At 46.1% G+C, this 17,361-nt stretch overlaps 1 protein-coding gene across 2 annotated transcripts in view; it reads left to right on the forward strand.

Annotated features, from left to right (window-relative positions):
* The first annotated feature begins 1,625 nt into the window (after positions 1–1,625).
* STK32B (serine/threonine kinase 32B) overlaps positions 1,626–17,361 on the forward strand; it is a 377,989-nt gene continuing 362,253 nt past the window's right edge. Inside the window, exon 1 of one of the 2 annotated variants that reach the window (XM_029062114.1) lies at positions 1,626–2,104. In XM_029062114.1, coding sequence (XP_028917947.1) covers positions 2,029–2,104 — 76 coding nt within the window. In that variant the 5' untranslated portion in view covers positions 1,626–2,028. Of the gene's footprint in view, positions 2,105–8,034; positions 8,095–17,361 lie in introns of those variants that run through there. The other variant, XM_029062115.1, reaches the window with a different exon arrangement.

Consider the following 17,361-nt stretch of genomic DNA (forward strand, 5'->3'; position numbering starts at 1 on the left):
CACTTCTCTAGACCTCCTCCTCTCGCCCTCCTCCTCTAACTCCTCCTTATCCTCCTCTTCTTCATTCTCCTTCTTCTCCTCCTCCTCCTCCTGCTGCTCCTCCTCTTTCTCTCCCTCCTCTTCCTCCTCCTTCTCCCCTTCCTTATCCTCCTTTTTGTTCTCATTCTTCCCCTCCTTGTCCTCCTCTTCCTTTCGACTTACTGCCTCTCCTCCTTCCTTTTCTTCCCTCTCTTTTCTCCTCTTCTTCTTCCTCCTCTTACTTTTTTCTTCCCCCTCATTTTTTCTCCTCTTCTTTCTTCTCCCCTTCCTTTTTCCTTCCTCCTCTTCTTCCTTTTCTTTTTCCTTCTCCTTGCTCCTCTTCTACCTCCTCTTATTTTTTCTTCTTTCTTCTTCCCCCTCCTCTTCCTTTTCTTTTTCCTTTTCCTTCCTCTTATTTTTTCTTCCTCCTCTTACTTTTTTCTTCCCCCTCATTTTTTCTCCTCTTCTTTCTTCTCCCCTTCCTTTTTCCTTCCTCCTCTTCTTCCTTTTCTTTTTCCTTCTCCTTGCTACCTCCTCTTATTTTTTCTTCTTTCTTCTTCCCCCTCCTCTTCCTTTTCTTTTTCCTTTTCCTTCCTCTTATTTTTTCTTCCTCCTCGTATTTTTTTCTTCTTCTTCTCTCTGCCTCCTCCTTCCTCCCCTTCTTCCTTTTCTTTTTCCTTCTCCTTCCTCTCTTCCCTTTGGCTTTCCCCCTTCCTTCTCCTTTTTTCTTCCTCCACCTTTCTCCTTTCTTTTCCTCCTCTTCCTTTCTTCCCCTCTCCTTTCCCTATCCCTCTTGCCCCTTTCTCCCCTACATCCCTTCTTCTTTCTCCCTCTCTTTTTCTCTACTCCTCCTGCCTCCTACCTTTCCCCTGCTCCCCAGTTTATCTTCTGCCCTCTCCTCCTCTTCTAGCTCTTCTTCTTCCTCCTCCTCTACTCTTTCCTCCTCCACTTCTCTGTCCTCCTTCTCCTCCTCTTCTTTTTCCTCCCCCTCTTCCCCAACTCCTTCTTCCTCCTTCCTTCTTCCTGCTCCCCGGTTTATCTTCTGCCCTCTCCTCTTCCTCCTCCTCCTCCTCCTTCTCTTCTCTTTCCTCCTCCTCTTTCCCTCCTCCTTCTCCCCCGTCTCTGCTTCTTCCTGCTCCCCAGTTTATCTTCTGCCCTCTCCTCCTCCTCCTCCTCCTCCTCCTCGTCTCTCTCCTCTTCCTCTTCTTTCTCCTCCTCCTCTTCTCTTTCTTCCTTCTCCTCCCCTTCTCTCTCCTCCTCTTCTCTCTCTTCCTCCTCCCCCTATCTTCCCTCCTCCTCTTCCTCTCCTCCTCCTTCTTCCTTGCTTCTTCGTGCTCCCCAATTTATCTTCTGCCCTCTTCTCTCTCCTCCTCCTGCTCCTCTTCTCTCTCCTCCTCCTCTTCTCTTTCCTCCTCCTCCTCTTCCCCCTCCTCCTTCCTCCCTGCTTCTTCCTGCTCCCCAGTTAATCTTCTGCCCTCTCCTCCTCCTCCTCCTCCTCTTCTCTTTCCTCCTCCTGCTCTTCTCTGTGCTCCTCCCTCCTCCTCCTCCTCTTTCCCCTTTCTTCTCTGCTTCTTCCTGCTCCCCAGTAAATCTCCCCCCCTCCCCCCTTCTCTCTCCTCCTCCTCTTTTCTCTCTCTCCTCCTCGCCCTCCCGATGCCGGTGGGCTAGGAGAGAGGTACCAAGTTAGGAAGTAGCAGCGGGCGAGCAGGATGGCCCCGGGGTCCGAGTGAGGCTGAGGAACTGTTTGGGCGCCTTGGAGAGCTGCTCGGCCAGCGGCAACCTGGAGCCAGGAGCGGCCGGCCCGCCGGGCTCGGCCTCGGAACGGAGGCTGCGGGCGACGACCGTGGGCGGCGGCGAGGGGGGACCAGGGGTCCGCGGCCGCTGAGAGAAGGAGCCATCGGTGGAAGGGACCCGGTGGACACCATCCGGGGGTGGAAGGGCCCGGGCCGGTGGACCGAGGGGTCGGGGGGCGATGCGGACCACTCCGGGGCCGAAGACCTTGGCTGGGGGATGCGGATGAGGCCGGTCCGTACTATGGGTGTCAATCACTCCCACCGACCCCCCGTGTTCGACGAGAACGAGGACGGTGAGTAGTGATAAAGATAACCTTCCCTAATGACCGGGGTAGTCGTTATTAATAATGATAACGATGGTGCCTCTTAAGCGCTTACTAGGTGCCAAGCGCGGCTCGAAGCGCTGGGGTCCGTACGAGGTCAGCAGGTTGTCCCACGTGGGGCTCACAGTCTTCATCCCCATTTTGCAGAGGGGGCAGCTGAGGCCCAGAGAGGTGAAGTGGCTTGCCCATAGTCACACAGCTTATAAGTGGCGGAGGATGGATTAGAACCCATGACCTCTGACTCCCAAGCCCTGGCTTTTTCTACTGAGCCCCGCTGCTCCTTGGGGCTAACTCTGTGCCCGGCACTGCCCCTCGCACCGGGGGGAGGGATCCGAGCAAATCGGGTGGGACACGGTCCCTGTCCCACATGGGACAGTCCTGTTTGGCGGATGAGGGGATTGAGGCGCAGGGAAGCAAAGTGACTTGGGCAAGGTCACTTAACTTCTCAGCGCCTCTGTTACCTCATCTATAAAATGGGGATTGATACTGTGAGCTCCACGTGGGACAATTTGATCACTTTGCATTTACCACAGTGCTTGGCAAATAGGGCTTAACAAATACTATGAGGTGGAGTCGGAATTAGAACTCGTGACCTTCTGAATCCCGGAGTTCAATTGAGGTCAAGAACGTCCCAGGTTTCTGCAGCCTCCCAGATCCTTCACAGAGCAGACCTTCTTCCCAGACTGTGTTTGTGTGTGTGCGGATGTGTCTCGGGTGCATAGATGTGTGGGTCAAGGGCCGGGACCTGTGTTTTGCGTATAGGTTTAGAGGAGAAAGGGGACACGGGACAGTTTTATCCTGCTCCCCTTGGAAAGGAGCTTTGCTAAAAACTTGGAGTGGAAGTTAGCTTTAGACTTCCCTAAGAGACTGCAGCCTCCGCTCAACGTGGTGACCGCAGTCAGTGAAGAAATGAAGTATTCTGGGTGTTCTCCCCCCTCCAGATCAATCTTTTATGGTAGTGTGGTGAAACGGATCCTTTGATATGTTCTTTAAAAAAAAAAAAGTCCCGAAACTTTGCCTTGTTCACAGGACCCTGAAAATATAATGTGCTTTGGAGTTCTATTGAATCATAGGTGTTTCTGTGACTGAACCATTGAATATTGAATCAGAGTGCTCCTAATTCTAGAGAAACGCTAAACTCCTGTGAATTATGTTTACTTGTAAACATGCTTTTACTTCTAAAGTAAAAGTATACATGGGATGTCTATCTTGCCACCCACCTTTTGACCACGTCCTGCCTTTGGCTTCCCTCTTTGTATCAGACAGATAACTCCTCTCCCCACTTTCAGAGCCTTAAGGAAGGCATATCGGCTCTAAAATGCCTTTCCGACTAAGCCCTCATTTCCTCTTCTCCCACGCCTTCCTGCACCACCTTTGCATTTGGATTTGGTCTCCTTTCACTCCTCCTCACCTTCGCAGCACTTATGTACACATCCATATTTTTTAATCTCTTATTAGTGTCTTTCTCCCCTTCTATAATGTAAGCTCCTTGTGGACAGGGAACTTGTCTACCAACTCTATTCTATTATGCTCTCCCAGTCGCTTAATACAGTGCTCCGCACACAGTAAGCACTCAATAAATGCAATTGATTGACGTGTGGGTTAGACTCCCTTCAAAGCACGAATTTCCAGACTGTGATAGAGTCGATAGATCCCATGAGAATTGTATTTTCATTCAATCGTATTTATTGAGTGCTTACTATGTGCAGAGCACTGTACTAAGCAATTGGGAGAGTACAATATAACGATAAACAGATATTCCCTGCCCACAAGGAGCTTACAGAATAGAGACATATTTTGCACTATTCTTTCTCATTATTCACACATACTGGTGAGGCTAGTGGAGGTTTATGGAATCCTGGCACTAAAGCTTCAGGACCAAGAATCTGTACAAAGGAATCGATTATAATGATAATCATTTGTTCGGGGCCACTCACTCTCTTGTTCCCCACCAGACATATTCCTGCAGGGGATTGGATTTATAGTGCCGGTGGAACCTATGTGAAAATATCTACTTTCAAACTAACCCCAAATGTGCTTTGAACCTATGGAGCATTCTTCAAGATTCTTATATTAGTATTGATTTGGAAAGCATTTAATGAAAATCATAAGAAAATTAATTGAAGGGTTTTTTCCCTCTTTTTTTATTAGCTAATTGAACTGAGGTTGTGAAAAACTCATGTTTGGGTTTGGATCTCATCTTCACAACATCATCAAGATCTGCCCTTTTCTTTCCATCTAACCCGCTACCACTTTAGTGTGATCACTCATCTTATCCCGCCTGGATTACTTCCTGAGCCTCCTTTCTCATCTCCCAATCTCCTGCCTCTCCCCACTTCAGTCCATATTTCACTCTGCTGCCCCCACTATCTTTCTACAGAAACGTTCACGGCGTGTCACCCCCTTCCTCCAAAATCCAGTGGTTGCCTATCAACCTCCGTATCAAACAAAAACTCTTCACTATTGGCTTTAAAGCTCTCCGTCATCTTACCCCCTCTAACTTCACCTCCCTTCTCCGCTTCTTCATCTCAGTTCACACACTCCGCTCCTCTTGTGCTGCTAACGTTCTCAGTGGGCCTCGATCCCGCCTGTCCCACCACCAACCCTTGACCCTCATCCTATCCCTGGCCTGGAACGTCCTCCCTCCTCAAATCCACCAATCACTCTTCCCCCCTTCAAAGCCGTCCTCAAGGTCCACCTCCTCCAAGAGGCCTTCCCAGACTAAGCCCTCTTTTCCTCAGCTCCCTCTTCCTTCCAGGTCACCTCTACTCACTCCCTTTTTTCTTCCCCACCTTATCCCCCAGCACTTATGTATATATGTACATATTAATCATTCTATTTATTTGTATTGATGGCTGTTTACTTGTTTTGATATCTGTGATCCCACCTCCAGTCTACGAGCCTGTTGTGGGCAAGGATTGTCTCTTTCTCTATTTCTATATTGTACTTTCCCAGCGCTTAGTGCAGAGCTGTGCACATAGTAAGTGCTCAATAAATACCATTGAATGAATGAATGAATGAATTTATGCCTGAAATGCTTCTCCACCTGATTAAGTTTCATGTGGAACTTCCAGTAGTTTCGGGTACTCACAGGTGTCAAAATGAAATTCTAAAGTTAAAAGATGCTCCAGCTGCTCAGGGTAATAAGTGCATTCATTTCCATTAACATTACCCACAAAGGGTTTTCAAAGACCTTAAAATTAATCAGTTAGCTTTCTGCATCACAGTTTCATTTATTTGCCACCCTCAATTCCAAGGCACACTTACCAATTTTGAGCAACTACTATGCCACTCTCTAAGTTTTCGCAGGAAAAGAAGCTTAAAACAGCTATCCATAGTCACTAAATGTCTCTAATGATAATCTGATGGCATTGATCAAGTTTCCACTATGCACCAAACACTGGGGTAGATACAAGATAATCAAATCAGACTCAGACATAGACCCTGTTCCACCCAGGGCTCACTTTAGGAAGAACAGATTATTTTATCCACATTTTACAGATGAAGAAACTGAGGCATGGAGAAGTAAAGTCATTTGCCCAAGGTCCCAAGGCAGGCAAATGGCAGAGCCAGGATGAGAAACCAGGTCTCTTGACTCCCAGCCCTGGGCTCTTTCCACAAGTAGACCAGACTGCCTATATTGTAGTCCATTTCTGATTTTCTGCCTTGTTACTCATTCTGATGCCTATTCAGTTTAAGGTCAACTACATCTTTGTTGTTCGGGAAAATATGAGGCTAAGAACCTCCGTGAAGCTCTTCGCCAGTGAAATATTATCTTGTTTTAACAGTCACAGTGGGATTTTCAATTAGCACAACACACTGTGGCATTTAGCAGGCTGCATTGTCTGAAGGGAAGCACAGAGAGCATTTTGATTTCTCTGCCTCTTCCCACAGGTATCAGCACACAAGAAGGCAAGAGACACAGTTTCAGAAAGTGAAAAAAACCCAAACAGCTGGGGAGAAGAGAGGTTCCTTTATTTGTCAGGAAAGGAAAATGAAAGAATAGAGAAAAAGACCCTATCAGGCCAGCTTAAAATCTGTCTGATTCATTGCTTAATATTAGTCTCAGGATAAAGAATAATTGAGGTCACCAAGCTCATTAATCATTAATCTTTTATATAAACCCATCCTTGGCAACGAAAGTCCTGTTGATCTTTTTACATGAAATGTCTAGTTCCTCTGATGTCTCTATTTGCTCTTAAAAAGTGCATAAGTAAGAGAAACATTGCATCTTATTAATAACATTGACATGACTGTCATTAATAGCTTACAAAATGCCAGGCGAGGAATTTGATTCTATAGGTGGATGAGCCTGAAAGATGAGATGAAATATACTGAGAGCCAATCTCTGTTGCCTTGCAAAGAGAACAAAGGATCGTTGGATACTCTTTTGATATAAGCTTTAAAAATTCATCAGCATCAAATCAAAATATTTGTACCTCGCAGTGGAACAGCTTGCATAATTAGTCCATTACTTCACCACTATAGCCATTGTATGCATTAGTGAATAGAAGAGAGGCCATGGCACTATTATTTAAGACTTATCAGGATCAAACTTTCTGGCAGTATGACTCATTGAGCTAAACAACAGCCTGAAAAAGTGAGTTCTAATTCCAACTTTGATCCTTATTACTATTTGACTTTGGGCAAGACACTTAAATCTCTCAGTATTCTAATTTCCACACTTCTGGTAAAGAAAATAAATCTACCTCGGTTCACAGAACTGAACAGAATCTTAGAAAGGGTGACATAAAGTGACTTCCACAAGGTCCTACGGCAGGCAAATGACTGAGCTAGGATTAGAATCCAGGTCCCCTGATGCCCAGACCTGAGCCCTTTCCATTAGTATTCATTCAATCATTCAATAGTATTTATGGATCACTTACTGTAATAATTATGGTGTTTGTTAAGTACTTACTATGTGCCGAGCACTGTTCTAAGCGCTGGGGTAGACACAGGGGAATCTGGTTGTCCCACGTGGGGCTCACAGTCTTAATCCCCATTTTACAGTTGAGGTAACTGAGGCACAGAGAAGTTAAGTGGCTTGCCCAAAGTCACACAGCTGACAAATGGCCGAGCTTGGATTTGAACCCATGACCCCTGACTCCAAAGCCTGTGCTCTTTCCACTGAGCCACACTGCTTCTCTAATATGGAAGCAGTTTACCACTGCTGCCCTCCGAGCAGTAAACTCGAGTCCCTGCCCTCGGCTTTCTCCCATGCCGCTGCTGCCCAGGAGGGGTGAGTTTTGACTTGTAACAGATTGCCTTCCTCTCGCTAGCCATTACCCAAGCGAGGAATGGAATGGGTAGGCCTCTGCTTGACTCTTCCTCCCATAGCTAAGACTGGAGAGTTGTGACCCTGAGGGGCTAGAGGGGGAGACAGACCTTAATATAAACAAATACATAAATGAATAATTTAGTGCTAGTAATATACACTACTGCGCTAGTAGACCAGATGATCTTTATTGTAGTCCATTTCTGATTTTCTGCCTTGTTACTCATTCTGAGGCCTATTCAGTTTAAGGTCAACCACATCTTCGGTGTATATCCTACATAATACTAATTGTGGTATTTGTTAAGAGTTTATTATTGTGCCAAACACTGTACTAAGTGCTGAGGTAGGTACAATATAAACAGCTGGGACACAATCCCTGTTCCACATGAGGCTCACAATGTGAATTTGCAGTGGTTTGATTAGCTTCAAGAATTATTTTCGTGCCCCATTTTTCCATAGGATTACCTTTTGAAAGTAAAACACAGATAAGTATGTATAAAGACCTCAGATAAAAGCTCTTAGTGGGGAGAGACAATTAGGATAAATCTAGAGCATGTGGGTTTATGTGCAGGTGGGAAGCATAGTTAGGCACAGCTGAGGCATATGCCTATTACCCTGGGTTTGCCAGACTCTCCATAAGGAGGGAGAAGTGAAGGAGGATAAAATTCAGGAGAGATGGCGAAGGGTGAGTTGTGTGTAGTCTTCCTTGACTGCTGGTCCTTGTCCAGTGTTCTGCATGCTCTATGTGCTCAAATACTATTGACCATTTTCACTTTTGCCTTGATAGAGGGATTCAATTTAAATAAAAATCACAGCCCAAGAGAGGTTTAATTTTAATTTCTCTTTCCCCATCTAGCCCCATGCCTTGCAGTTTAAGCTGGAAGTACTCCTTGTGGGTAGAGATAATAGCTATAATTCTATTTAACTATTCTGATGCTATTGATGCCTGTCTACTTGTTTTATTTTGTTGTCCATCTACCCTTCTAGACTGTGAACCCGTTGTTGAGTAGGGATCGTCTCTGTTGCCGAACTAGACTTTCCAGGTGCTTAGTACAGTGCTCTGCACATAGTAAATGATCAAGAAATATGATTGAATAATAATAATGGTATTTGTTAAGCACTTACTTTGTGCCAAGCACTGTTCTAAGCACAGGGGGTGATACAAGGTAATCAGGTTGTCCTATGTGGGGCTCAGAGTCTTAATCCCTATTTTCCAGATGAAGTAATTGAGGCACAGAGAAGTTAAGTGACTTGTCCAAAGTCACAGAGCTGACTAGTGGCAGAGCAGGGATTAGAACCTATGACCTCTGACTCCCAAGCCTGTGGTCTTTCCACTAAGCCATGCTCCTTCTCAAGAAAATAGAGAGATTTGCTACTAATAGTAATGTAATAATAATAATGTTGGTATTTGCTAAGTGCTTACTATGTGCCAAGCACTGTTCTAAACGCTGGGATAGATACAGGGCAGTCAGGTGGTCCCAGGTGAGACTCACAGTCTTAATCCAAATTTTACAGATGAGATAACTGAGGCACCGAGAAGTGAAGTGACCTGCCCAAAGTCACACAGCTGACAGGTGGTGGACTGGGGATTAGAACCCATGACCTCTGACTCCTAAGCCTGTGCTCTTTCCACTGAGCCACGCTGCTTCTCACTACTAACTAAACTGAAACCCCCCAAGCACTTATTATAGTGTTCAGCACAAAATAGTCACCTATATTTATTGAGCACATAGGGTGTGCAGAGCACTGAACTAAGCAGTTGGGAGAGTACAATGTACCAGAATTGGTAGACACATTCCTGCCCACAGCCAGTTTATAATCTAGAGGAAATAAGTGCTCAATAACCACCACTGATGGATTGGTCTAAGGCTATGCTAGTTGCAGCTGTGGCTGTTCTCTGCCTCATGGACGCGGGATCTTTTTCAGCCTAATTATGGTTTCTTCAAAGTGATTGTAACTCGCCTTGGCTGAACTGCAGCCTCTTCTCCTCTCCACTGAGTAACACAGGGATGACTACCGGCTTAGAGGCAGCATAATGATGTTTTCTCTGCTTTTTCTGGCCCATAAGGGAGGATAAATCTCCTTGTTAAAGAAAACATCCAAATCCTCGGACCTCACCTATAATGTATTCTGACTAAATTGGCAGACAAGGAATAGCCACTCCTGCTGACTAGCGCTGGTGGAGGCAGTGACCATTTGTCTGCTTGTTTTCCACTGGTCAGTCCTCTGGAATGGACACGGAATTGGGTGCTTTATGAAGCGGGCCCAGGCTCCTTCTGCCTCTGAACGCTATGGCTTGGAACAAGAGCCCGTGTCCACCCAGATCTGGGAGGGGAGAGCATTTAAGTTCTTGCCCACATCCTGCCTCTAGCCTAAAAGCCCTCCCTCCTCAAATCTGACAATTACTCTCCCCTCCCCTTTCAAAGCTTTATTGAAGGCATGACTCCTCTAAAAGGCCTTCCCTGACTAAGCCCTCCTTTCCTCTTCTCCCATTCCTTTCTGCTTCACCCTGATTTGGTCCCTTTATTCATTTCCCTCTGCCCTATAGCACTTATGTACAATTCTGTAATTTATATTACTATCAATCTGCCCCTCTTGACTGTAAGCTTGGTGTAGGCAGGGAATATGTCTATTGCTACGTTGTGCTCTCCCAAGCACTTAGTACATTTCTCTGCACACAAAAGTGCTCAATAAATTGTGATTGAATCAATGGGTCTCCTGCAAGTTTGGGGGTGGGATTGCATGGATCCTTATCTCTCCCTCCCCCGCTGAAGATACACTTGTGGTCTGAACTGTCTCAGTGAACTGCTACAAAGTGACCCATGGAATGTTACTGGGATTGTGCACATCCAGTGTAACAGATGTGATTTCCTGCACAAAAGTGTGTGACCTATTGTCAGGAACCCTGGGTTCTGATCCCAGCTCCATCACTAGCCCATTCTGTGACTTTAAACAAGTCATTTAACAGTTCTATGCCTCAGTTTCCTCATCTGTAAACTGGGGACTAGATAAATGGTCTCCCTACCTCTTCAACTGTGAGCTCCAAGTGGGTTAAAGGATTGTGTCCCATGGAGAAGCAGTGTGGCCAATTGGAAAGAGCTTGGGCCTGCGAGTCAGGGGACCTCAGTTCTAATCCCAACTCTACCACTTGTCTGCTGTGTGACCTTGGGTAAGTCCCTTAGCGTCTTTGTGCCTCAGTTACCTCATCTGTAAAATGAGGATTAAGGCTGTGAGCCCATGTGGAACCTGGACTATGTCCACCCTAATTATCTTGTATCTACCCCAGCACTTAGTACAGTCCTCGATCTATAGTAAGTGCTTAACAGATACCATTTAATTAAAAAAAAACTGTCTGATCTGAACTGTCCATTGTGTTGCTATGGTTCAGAGTGGACTCGATAGCATAAGATATGATTGTATTGTAGTAAACACAGCAAGTACTTAAATATCATTATTATTATTATCTTCATTTCTGGCACTTTTGTTTACTTTTAGTGTCCAACCTAGTGGTGTGTAAATGTTTTCATAGCATTGAAAAGGAAATGGAAGGGAAATCTACCTGAATCCATAAAGACATAGGAATTTGTAACCGGACATATTTTGCTCTAACTAGATTTAACATGGTGAAGTCAACTCCTGCTATTCTAGTGGAGGGAAGGTTTAAACATTCTTCCTGACTCACAACTAATTCTCTTCCCCTCTTCAAAGCCCTACTTAGAGCTCACCTCCTCCAAGAGGCCTTCCCAGACTGAGCTTCCCCTTTTCCCTCTGCTCCCTCTGCTGCCCCTCTACCGCCCCTTCACCTCCCCTCAGCTAAGCCCCCTTTTCCCCTCCTTTCCCTCTGCTCCTCCCCCCTCCCTTCCCCTCCCCTCAGCACTGTGCTCATCCGCTGGATTGTATATATTTTTTATTACCCTATTAATTTTGTTAATGAAATGTGAATCACCTTGATTCTATTTATTGCTATTGTTTTAATGAGATGTCCATCCCCTTGATTCTATTTATTGGTCTTGTTTTTGTCTGTCTTCCCCGATTAGACTGTAAGCCTGTCAATGGGCAGGGACTGTCTCATCTGTTGCTGATTTGTACATTCCAAGCGCTTAGTACAGTGCTCTGCACATAGTAAGCGCTCAATAAATACTATTGAATGAATGAATGAATAATAATGGTGGTTATTTGTTAAGCCCTTACTACGTGCCAGGCAATGTATTAAGAGCTGGAGTGACTGCAAGTCAATAGGATTGGACTCAGTCCCAGTCCTAACAGTCTTAATCACCATTTTATGGATGTCGTAACTGAGGCGCCGAGAAGTGAAGTGACTTGCCCAAGGTCACACAGCAGACAAGTGGCAGAGCAGCAATTAGAATCCAGGTCCTCTGACTCCCAAACCCAGGCTCTATCCATGCCATGCTGCTCTATTTCTTCTCCTCTGACCTTCTTGATTCTAAGATCCTAGCGGGCAGGGAATGTGTCTACCAACTTTATTGTGCTTTCCCAAGTGCTCAGTACTGCGTTCAATTAGTACCACTGATTTGAGTTGCTTCTTTGTTAGTCATCGACCCATTCACCAGAAGGAGGACTGGGCAGAGAGAAAACGCCAAACTCAAATCCATTTTGTTACTTGTTAGTTCTGGTGAAAGGATTAGTGAGGAAGATCAGAACTAATGGCTAAAATAAATTTGGGGATTATCTGCATATTTTAATTATTCTTGTTATCCCTGACCACCATTATCACAGAGCATGTTAGCTGCCTGTAAAATGCAAACTGTTCTTTCAGATTTCGATGGCATTTTTTCCCCCAAATTCTCACCCTATCATTATTTCAGAAATGAAAGTCAGCATGTGTTATGATTGTAGGTTGTTAAACATTATAGTATTACTCCTTCATGACTATACTCATTACTTGTCCAAAAAAAAAAAATAGAGCTTTGGAGGGTAAACATTTGAAACTCTTCCATTCTCTGGTTAAGAAATATAAAAAAAAACCTGTTGCAATCTTGGATTTTTCATCGTGGCCAAAGTAGAATTTCACTGGAAAGATTTACCCTAATCCATCCTTTCAATACTAAAAGCTAGATTTTGCTAAAGTTTAAATTTTGTCAGTTGAATAGAGTGATAATACACTTTGCATTTTCATCAATTTTCCTTTCAGACTTTAAAAAAGTAACATGTGCAGCAACATTCATTTAGAACCCTTGCAGATCGTTGTCAGAATAATCAACCCCGATTTTATTTGCATCACAAAATGTGTTTTAGCTCTAGACATATATACCAATACAACCCCTTGCTCTTCCAGCCCCTTCTATCTACTTCACATATTAATATGCTAAACCATTACAAAATTTAGCCTTTCACAAAATCTCCAGGGGTTGCCTATCCACCTCCATATCAATCAAAAACTCCTCACCTTTGGCTCTGAAGCTCTGCATCACCTCACCCCGTCCTACTTCACCTCACATCTCTTTCTACAGCCCATTCCTCACACTTTGCTCCATTGGTGCCGCTAACCTTCTCACTGGGGCTCCACCTCGCCCGCTAGCCACCGACCGCTGGCCCACGTCCTGCTTCTGACCTCAAATGTCCTCCCTCCTCAAATCAGACAGACAATTACTGTCTCCCCCTTCAAAGCCTTATTGAAGGCCCATCTCCTCCAAGAGGCCTTCCCTAAGCCCCACTTTTCCTCATCTCCCACTCCCTTCTGCATCGCCCTGACTTGCTCTCTCTGTTCTTCCTGGCCTCCCAACCTCACGACACTTATGAATATAATAGTAATTATATTTATTTGTACCGTTGTCTGTCTCCCCTCTTCTAGAACGTGAGCTTGTTGTGGGCAGGGAATGTCATGGTTTATTGTTATATTGTACTTTCCCAAGAGCTTAGTACAGTGCTCTGCACACAATAAGTGCTTAATAAATATGAATTGAAAATATATTAAGAGCCATCCTCACAAACCCTGGAAATATATATGTCAATCTACAAACTCACTGATGTGGTCAGGATAGCCCTTGGATTGCTGATCAGTGAATGCTATAACATTATGTTTTGGGAACAACCATGGGGAAGAGGTAGGTTCAGAGAAAAGAACTTTTCCACCCATCTAGTAATAAGCATATGGAATTTTCCATTATTTAAAATTGTGCCAGTTCAACTAGGGAATAGGGTTGGCCTATTCATAATGGATTAGTAGAGGAAACAGTTAGTGATGTGTGAAATCACATTACTTTCCATGAGAGTAAACATTAATCAATGCCATTTACTGTGTGCAGACCACTATACTAAGATCTTGGGAGAGGACAGTAGAGTTAGTAAAGTTATGGTATTTGCTAAGCCCTTACTCTGTGCCAAGTACTGGGATAGTTACAAGGTAATCAGATTGGACGAAATCCCTGTCCCACATGGGGCTCATAATCTCAATCCCCATTTTACAGATGAGATACCTGAGGCTCAGAGAAGTGAAGTGACTTGCCCAAGGTCACAGCAGATAAATGGCAGAGCAGGGATTAGAACCCATGTCTTCTGACTCCCAAGCCAGTGCTCTTGCAACTAAGCCATACTGCTTCCCCCCCAAATGGTATCTGTTAAGTGCTTACTCTGTTCCAGGCACTGTACTAAGCTCTGGGGTGGGCACAAGGAAATTGAGCTGGACACAGTCCCTGTCCCACGTGGAACTCACTGTCTTAGTAATAATGATGGCATTTGTTAAGTACTTACTATGTGCCAAGCACTGTTCTAGGCACTGGGGTAGATACAGGTAATCGGGTTGTCCCACTTGGGGCTCACAGACTTCATCCCCATTTTACACATGAGGTAACTGAGGCACAGAGAAGCTAAGTAACTTGCTCAAAGTCACACAGCTGACAAGTGGCAGAGGTGGGATTAGAACACACCACCTTTGACTCCCAAGCCCATGCTCTCTCCACTAAGTCAGGCTGCTTCTCAGTTAGTAGTTATGATTATCATGGCCCTCACGAAGCTTACAGTCTAGGGGGGAGACCAACATTACAATAAACTACAGGTCAGAGAAACAAGCTCATTTGGGGGCAGGGAATGTGTCCATTGTATTGTTGTACTGTTCTTACCACTTACTACAGTGCTCTGCACACAGTAAGGACTCAAAAAATACTATTGATTGACTGCCAATCGAGTATAAGGATATATGTACAAGTGCTGAAGAGGTATGGATTAAGTACATGGATGATGTAGAAGGGAGAGATAATAGGGTAGGGGACAGTTTTCCTTCAGGTGTACCTTTAATACCATTGCTGGAGACGGAATAGTGAGGGAACTGGGCTATGTGTCTTGCCAAGCATAATATTTCTTATGATCCCAATGAAATCAAAAGGATCAGAAAAGAGCAGCAGATATTCTGAAATTACTTTTAGTTTTGTTGCCTAGTTCATTCAATAGTATTTATTGAGCGCTTACTATGTGCAGAGCACTGTACTAAGCGCTTGGGATGAACAAGTCGGCAACAGATAGAGACAGTCCCTGCCGTTTGACGGGCTTACGGTCTAATCGGGGGAGACGGACAGACAAGAACAATGGCACTAAACAGCGTCAAGGGGAAGAACATCTCGTAAAAACAATGGCAACTAAATAGAATCAAGGCGATGTACAATTCATTAACAAAATAAATAGGGTAACGAAAATATATACAGTTGAGCGGACGGGTACAGTGCTGTGGGGATGGGAAGGGAGAGGTGGAGGAGCAGAGGGAAAAGGGGAAAATGAGGCTTTAGCTGCGGAGAGGTAAAGGGGGGATGGCAGAGGGAGTAGAGGGGGAAGAGGAGCTCAGTCTGGGAAGGCCTCTTGGAGGAGGTGATTTTTAAGTAAGGTTTTGAAGAGGGAAAGAGAATCAGTTTGGCGGAGGTGAGGAGGGAGGGCGTTCCGGGACCGCGGGAGGACGTGACCCAGGGGTCGACGGCGGGATAGGCGAGACCGAGGGACGGCGAGGAGGTGGGCGGCAGAGGAGCGGAGCGTGCGGGGTGGGCGGTAGAAAGAGAGAAGGGAGGAGAGGTAGGAAGGGGCAAGGTGATGGAGAGCCTTGAAGCCTAGAGTGAGGAGTTTTTGTTTGGAGCGGAGGTCGATAGGCAACCACTGGAGTTGTTTAAGAAGGGGAGTGACATGCCCAGATCGTTTCTGCGGGAAGATGAGCCGGGCAGCGGAGTGAAGAATAGACCGGAGCGGGGCGAGAGAGGAGGAAGGGAGGTCAGAGAGAAGGCTGACACAGTAGTCTAGCCGGGATATAACGAGAGCCCGTAATAGTAAGGTAGCCGTTTGGGTGGAGAGGAAAGGGCGGATCTTGGCGATATTGTAGAGGTGAAACCGGCAGGTCTTGGTAACGGATAGGATGTGTGGGGTGAACGAGAGGGACGAGTCAAGGATGACACCGAGACTGCGGGCCTGCGGGACGGGAAGGATGGTCGTGCCATCCACGGTGATGGAGAAGTCTGGGAGCGGACCGGGCTTGGGAGGGAAGATGAGGAGCTCAGTCTTGCTCATGTTGAGTTTTAGGTGGCGGGCAGACATCCAGGTGGAGACGTCCCGGAGGCAGGAGGAGATGCGAGCCTGAAGGGAGGGGGAGAGGACAGGGGCGGGGATGTAGATCTGCGTGTCATCTGCGTAGAGATGGTAGTCAAAGCCGTGAGAGCGAATGAGTTCACCGAGGGAGTGAGTGTAAATGGAGAACAGAAGAGGGCCAAGAACTGACCCTTGAGGAACTCCAACAGTTAAAGGATGGGAGGGGGAGGAGGCTCCAGCGTAGGAGACCGAGAATGATCGGCCAGAGAGGTAAGAGGAGAACCAGGAGAGGACAGAGTCCGTGAAGCCAAGGTGAGATAAGGTACGGAGGAGGAGGGGATGGTCGACAGTGTCAAAGGCAGCAGAGAGGTCAAGGAGGATCAGAATGGAGTAGGAGCCATTGGATTTGGCAAGAAGGAGGTCATGGGTGACCTTAGAGAGAGCAGTCTCGGTAGAGTGGAGGGGACGGAAGCCAGATTGGAGGGGGTCTAGGAGAGAATGGGAGTTAAGGAATTCTAGGCATCGATTGTAGACGACTCGTTCTAAGATTTTGGAAAGGAAGGGTAGTAGGGAGATAGGACGATAACTGGAGGGGGAAGTGGGGTCAAGAGCGGGTTTTTTTAGGATGGGGGAGACGTGGGCGTGTTTGAAGGCAGAGGGGAAGGAGCCCTTGGAGATTGAGTGGTTAAAAATAGAAGTTAAGGAAGGGAGGAGGGCAGGGGCGATGGTTTTAAGAAGGTGAGAGGGAATGGGGTCCGAGGCGCAGGTGGAGGGGGTGGCACTTGCGAGGAGGGAGGAGATCTCCTCTGAGGATACTGCAGGGAAGGATGGGAACGTAGGGGAGGGGGTTGTTGGGGGGGAGGGGAGAGGCGGAGGGGTGACTTTGGGGAGCTCAGACCTGATCGTGTTGATTTTCGTGAGGAAATAGGTGGCCAGATCATTAGGGGTGAGAGATGGGGGAGGGGGAGGAACAGGGGGCCTAAGGAGAGAGTTAAAGGTCCGGAACAATTGGTCTTATTTGGTCTTATTTGGCCTCTGCAGATTTCTTTAAGTTCCTGGACACATGGGCTAATGCTTATTTTCAAGCTATATAATGACTATTCGATGGTATTTATTAAGCAACCACGGTGTGCAGGTATACCTCACAAAAGAAATGACTACCAATGATGCATGCTAGTGGATAGAGCAAGGGCCTGGGAGTCAGAAGGATCCTTTCTGATCTCCCAACCTCTGTCTCTCCCCACTGCTGCCCGGGTTATCTTTCTACAGAAACGGTCTGGGCATGTCACCCCACTCCTCAAAAATCTCCAGTGGTTGCCTATCAACCTCCATATCAAGCAAAAACACCTCACTATTGGCTTCAGAGTTGTCCATCACCTTGCCCCCTCCTACGTCACGTCCTTTCTCTCCTCCAGCCCAGCCCGCACACACT

Source organism: Ornithorhynchus anatinus, chromosome 4 (assembly GCF_004115215.2).
Source record: "Ornithorhynchus anatinus isolate Pmale09 chromosome 4, mOrnAna1.pri.v4, whole genome shotgun sequence".
Lineage (NCBI taxonomy): Eukaryota > Metazoa > Chordata > Mammalia > Monotremata > Ornithorhynchidae > Ornithorhynchus > Ornithorhynchus anatinus.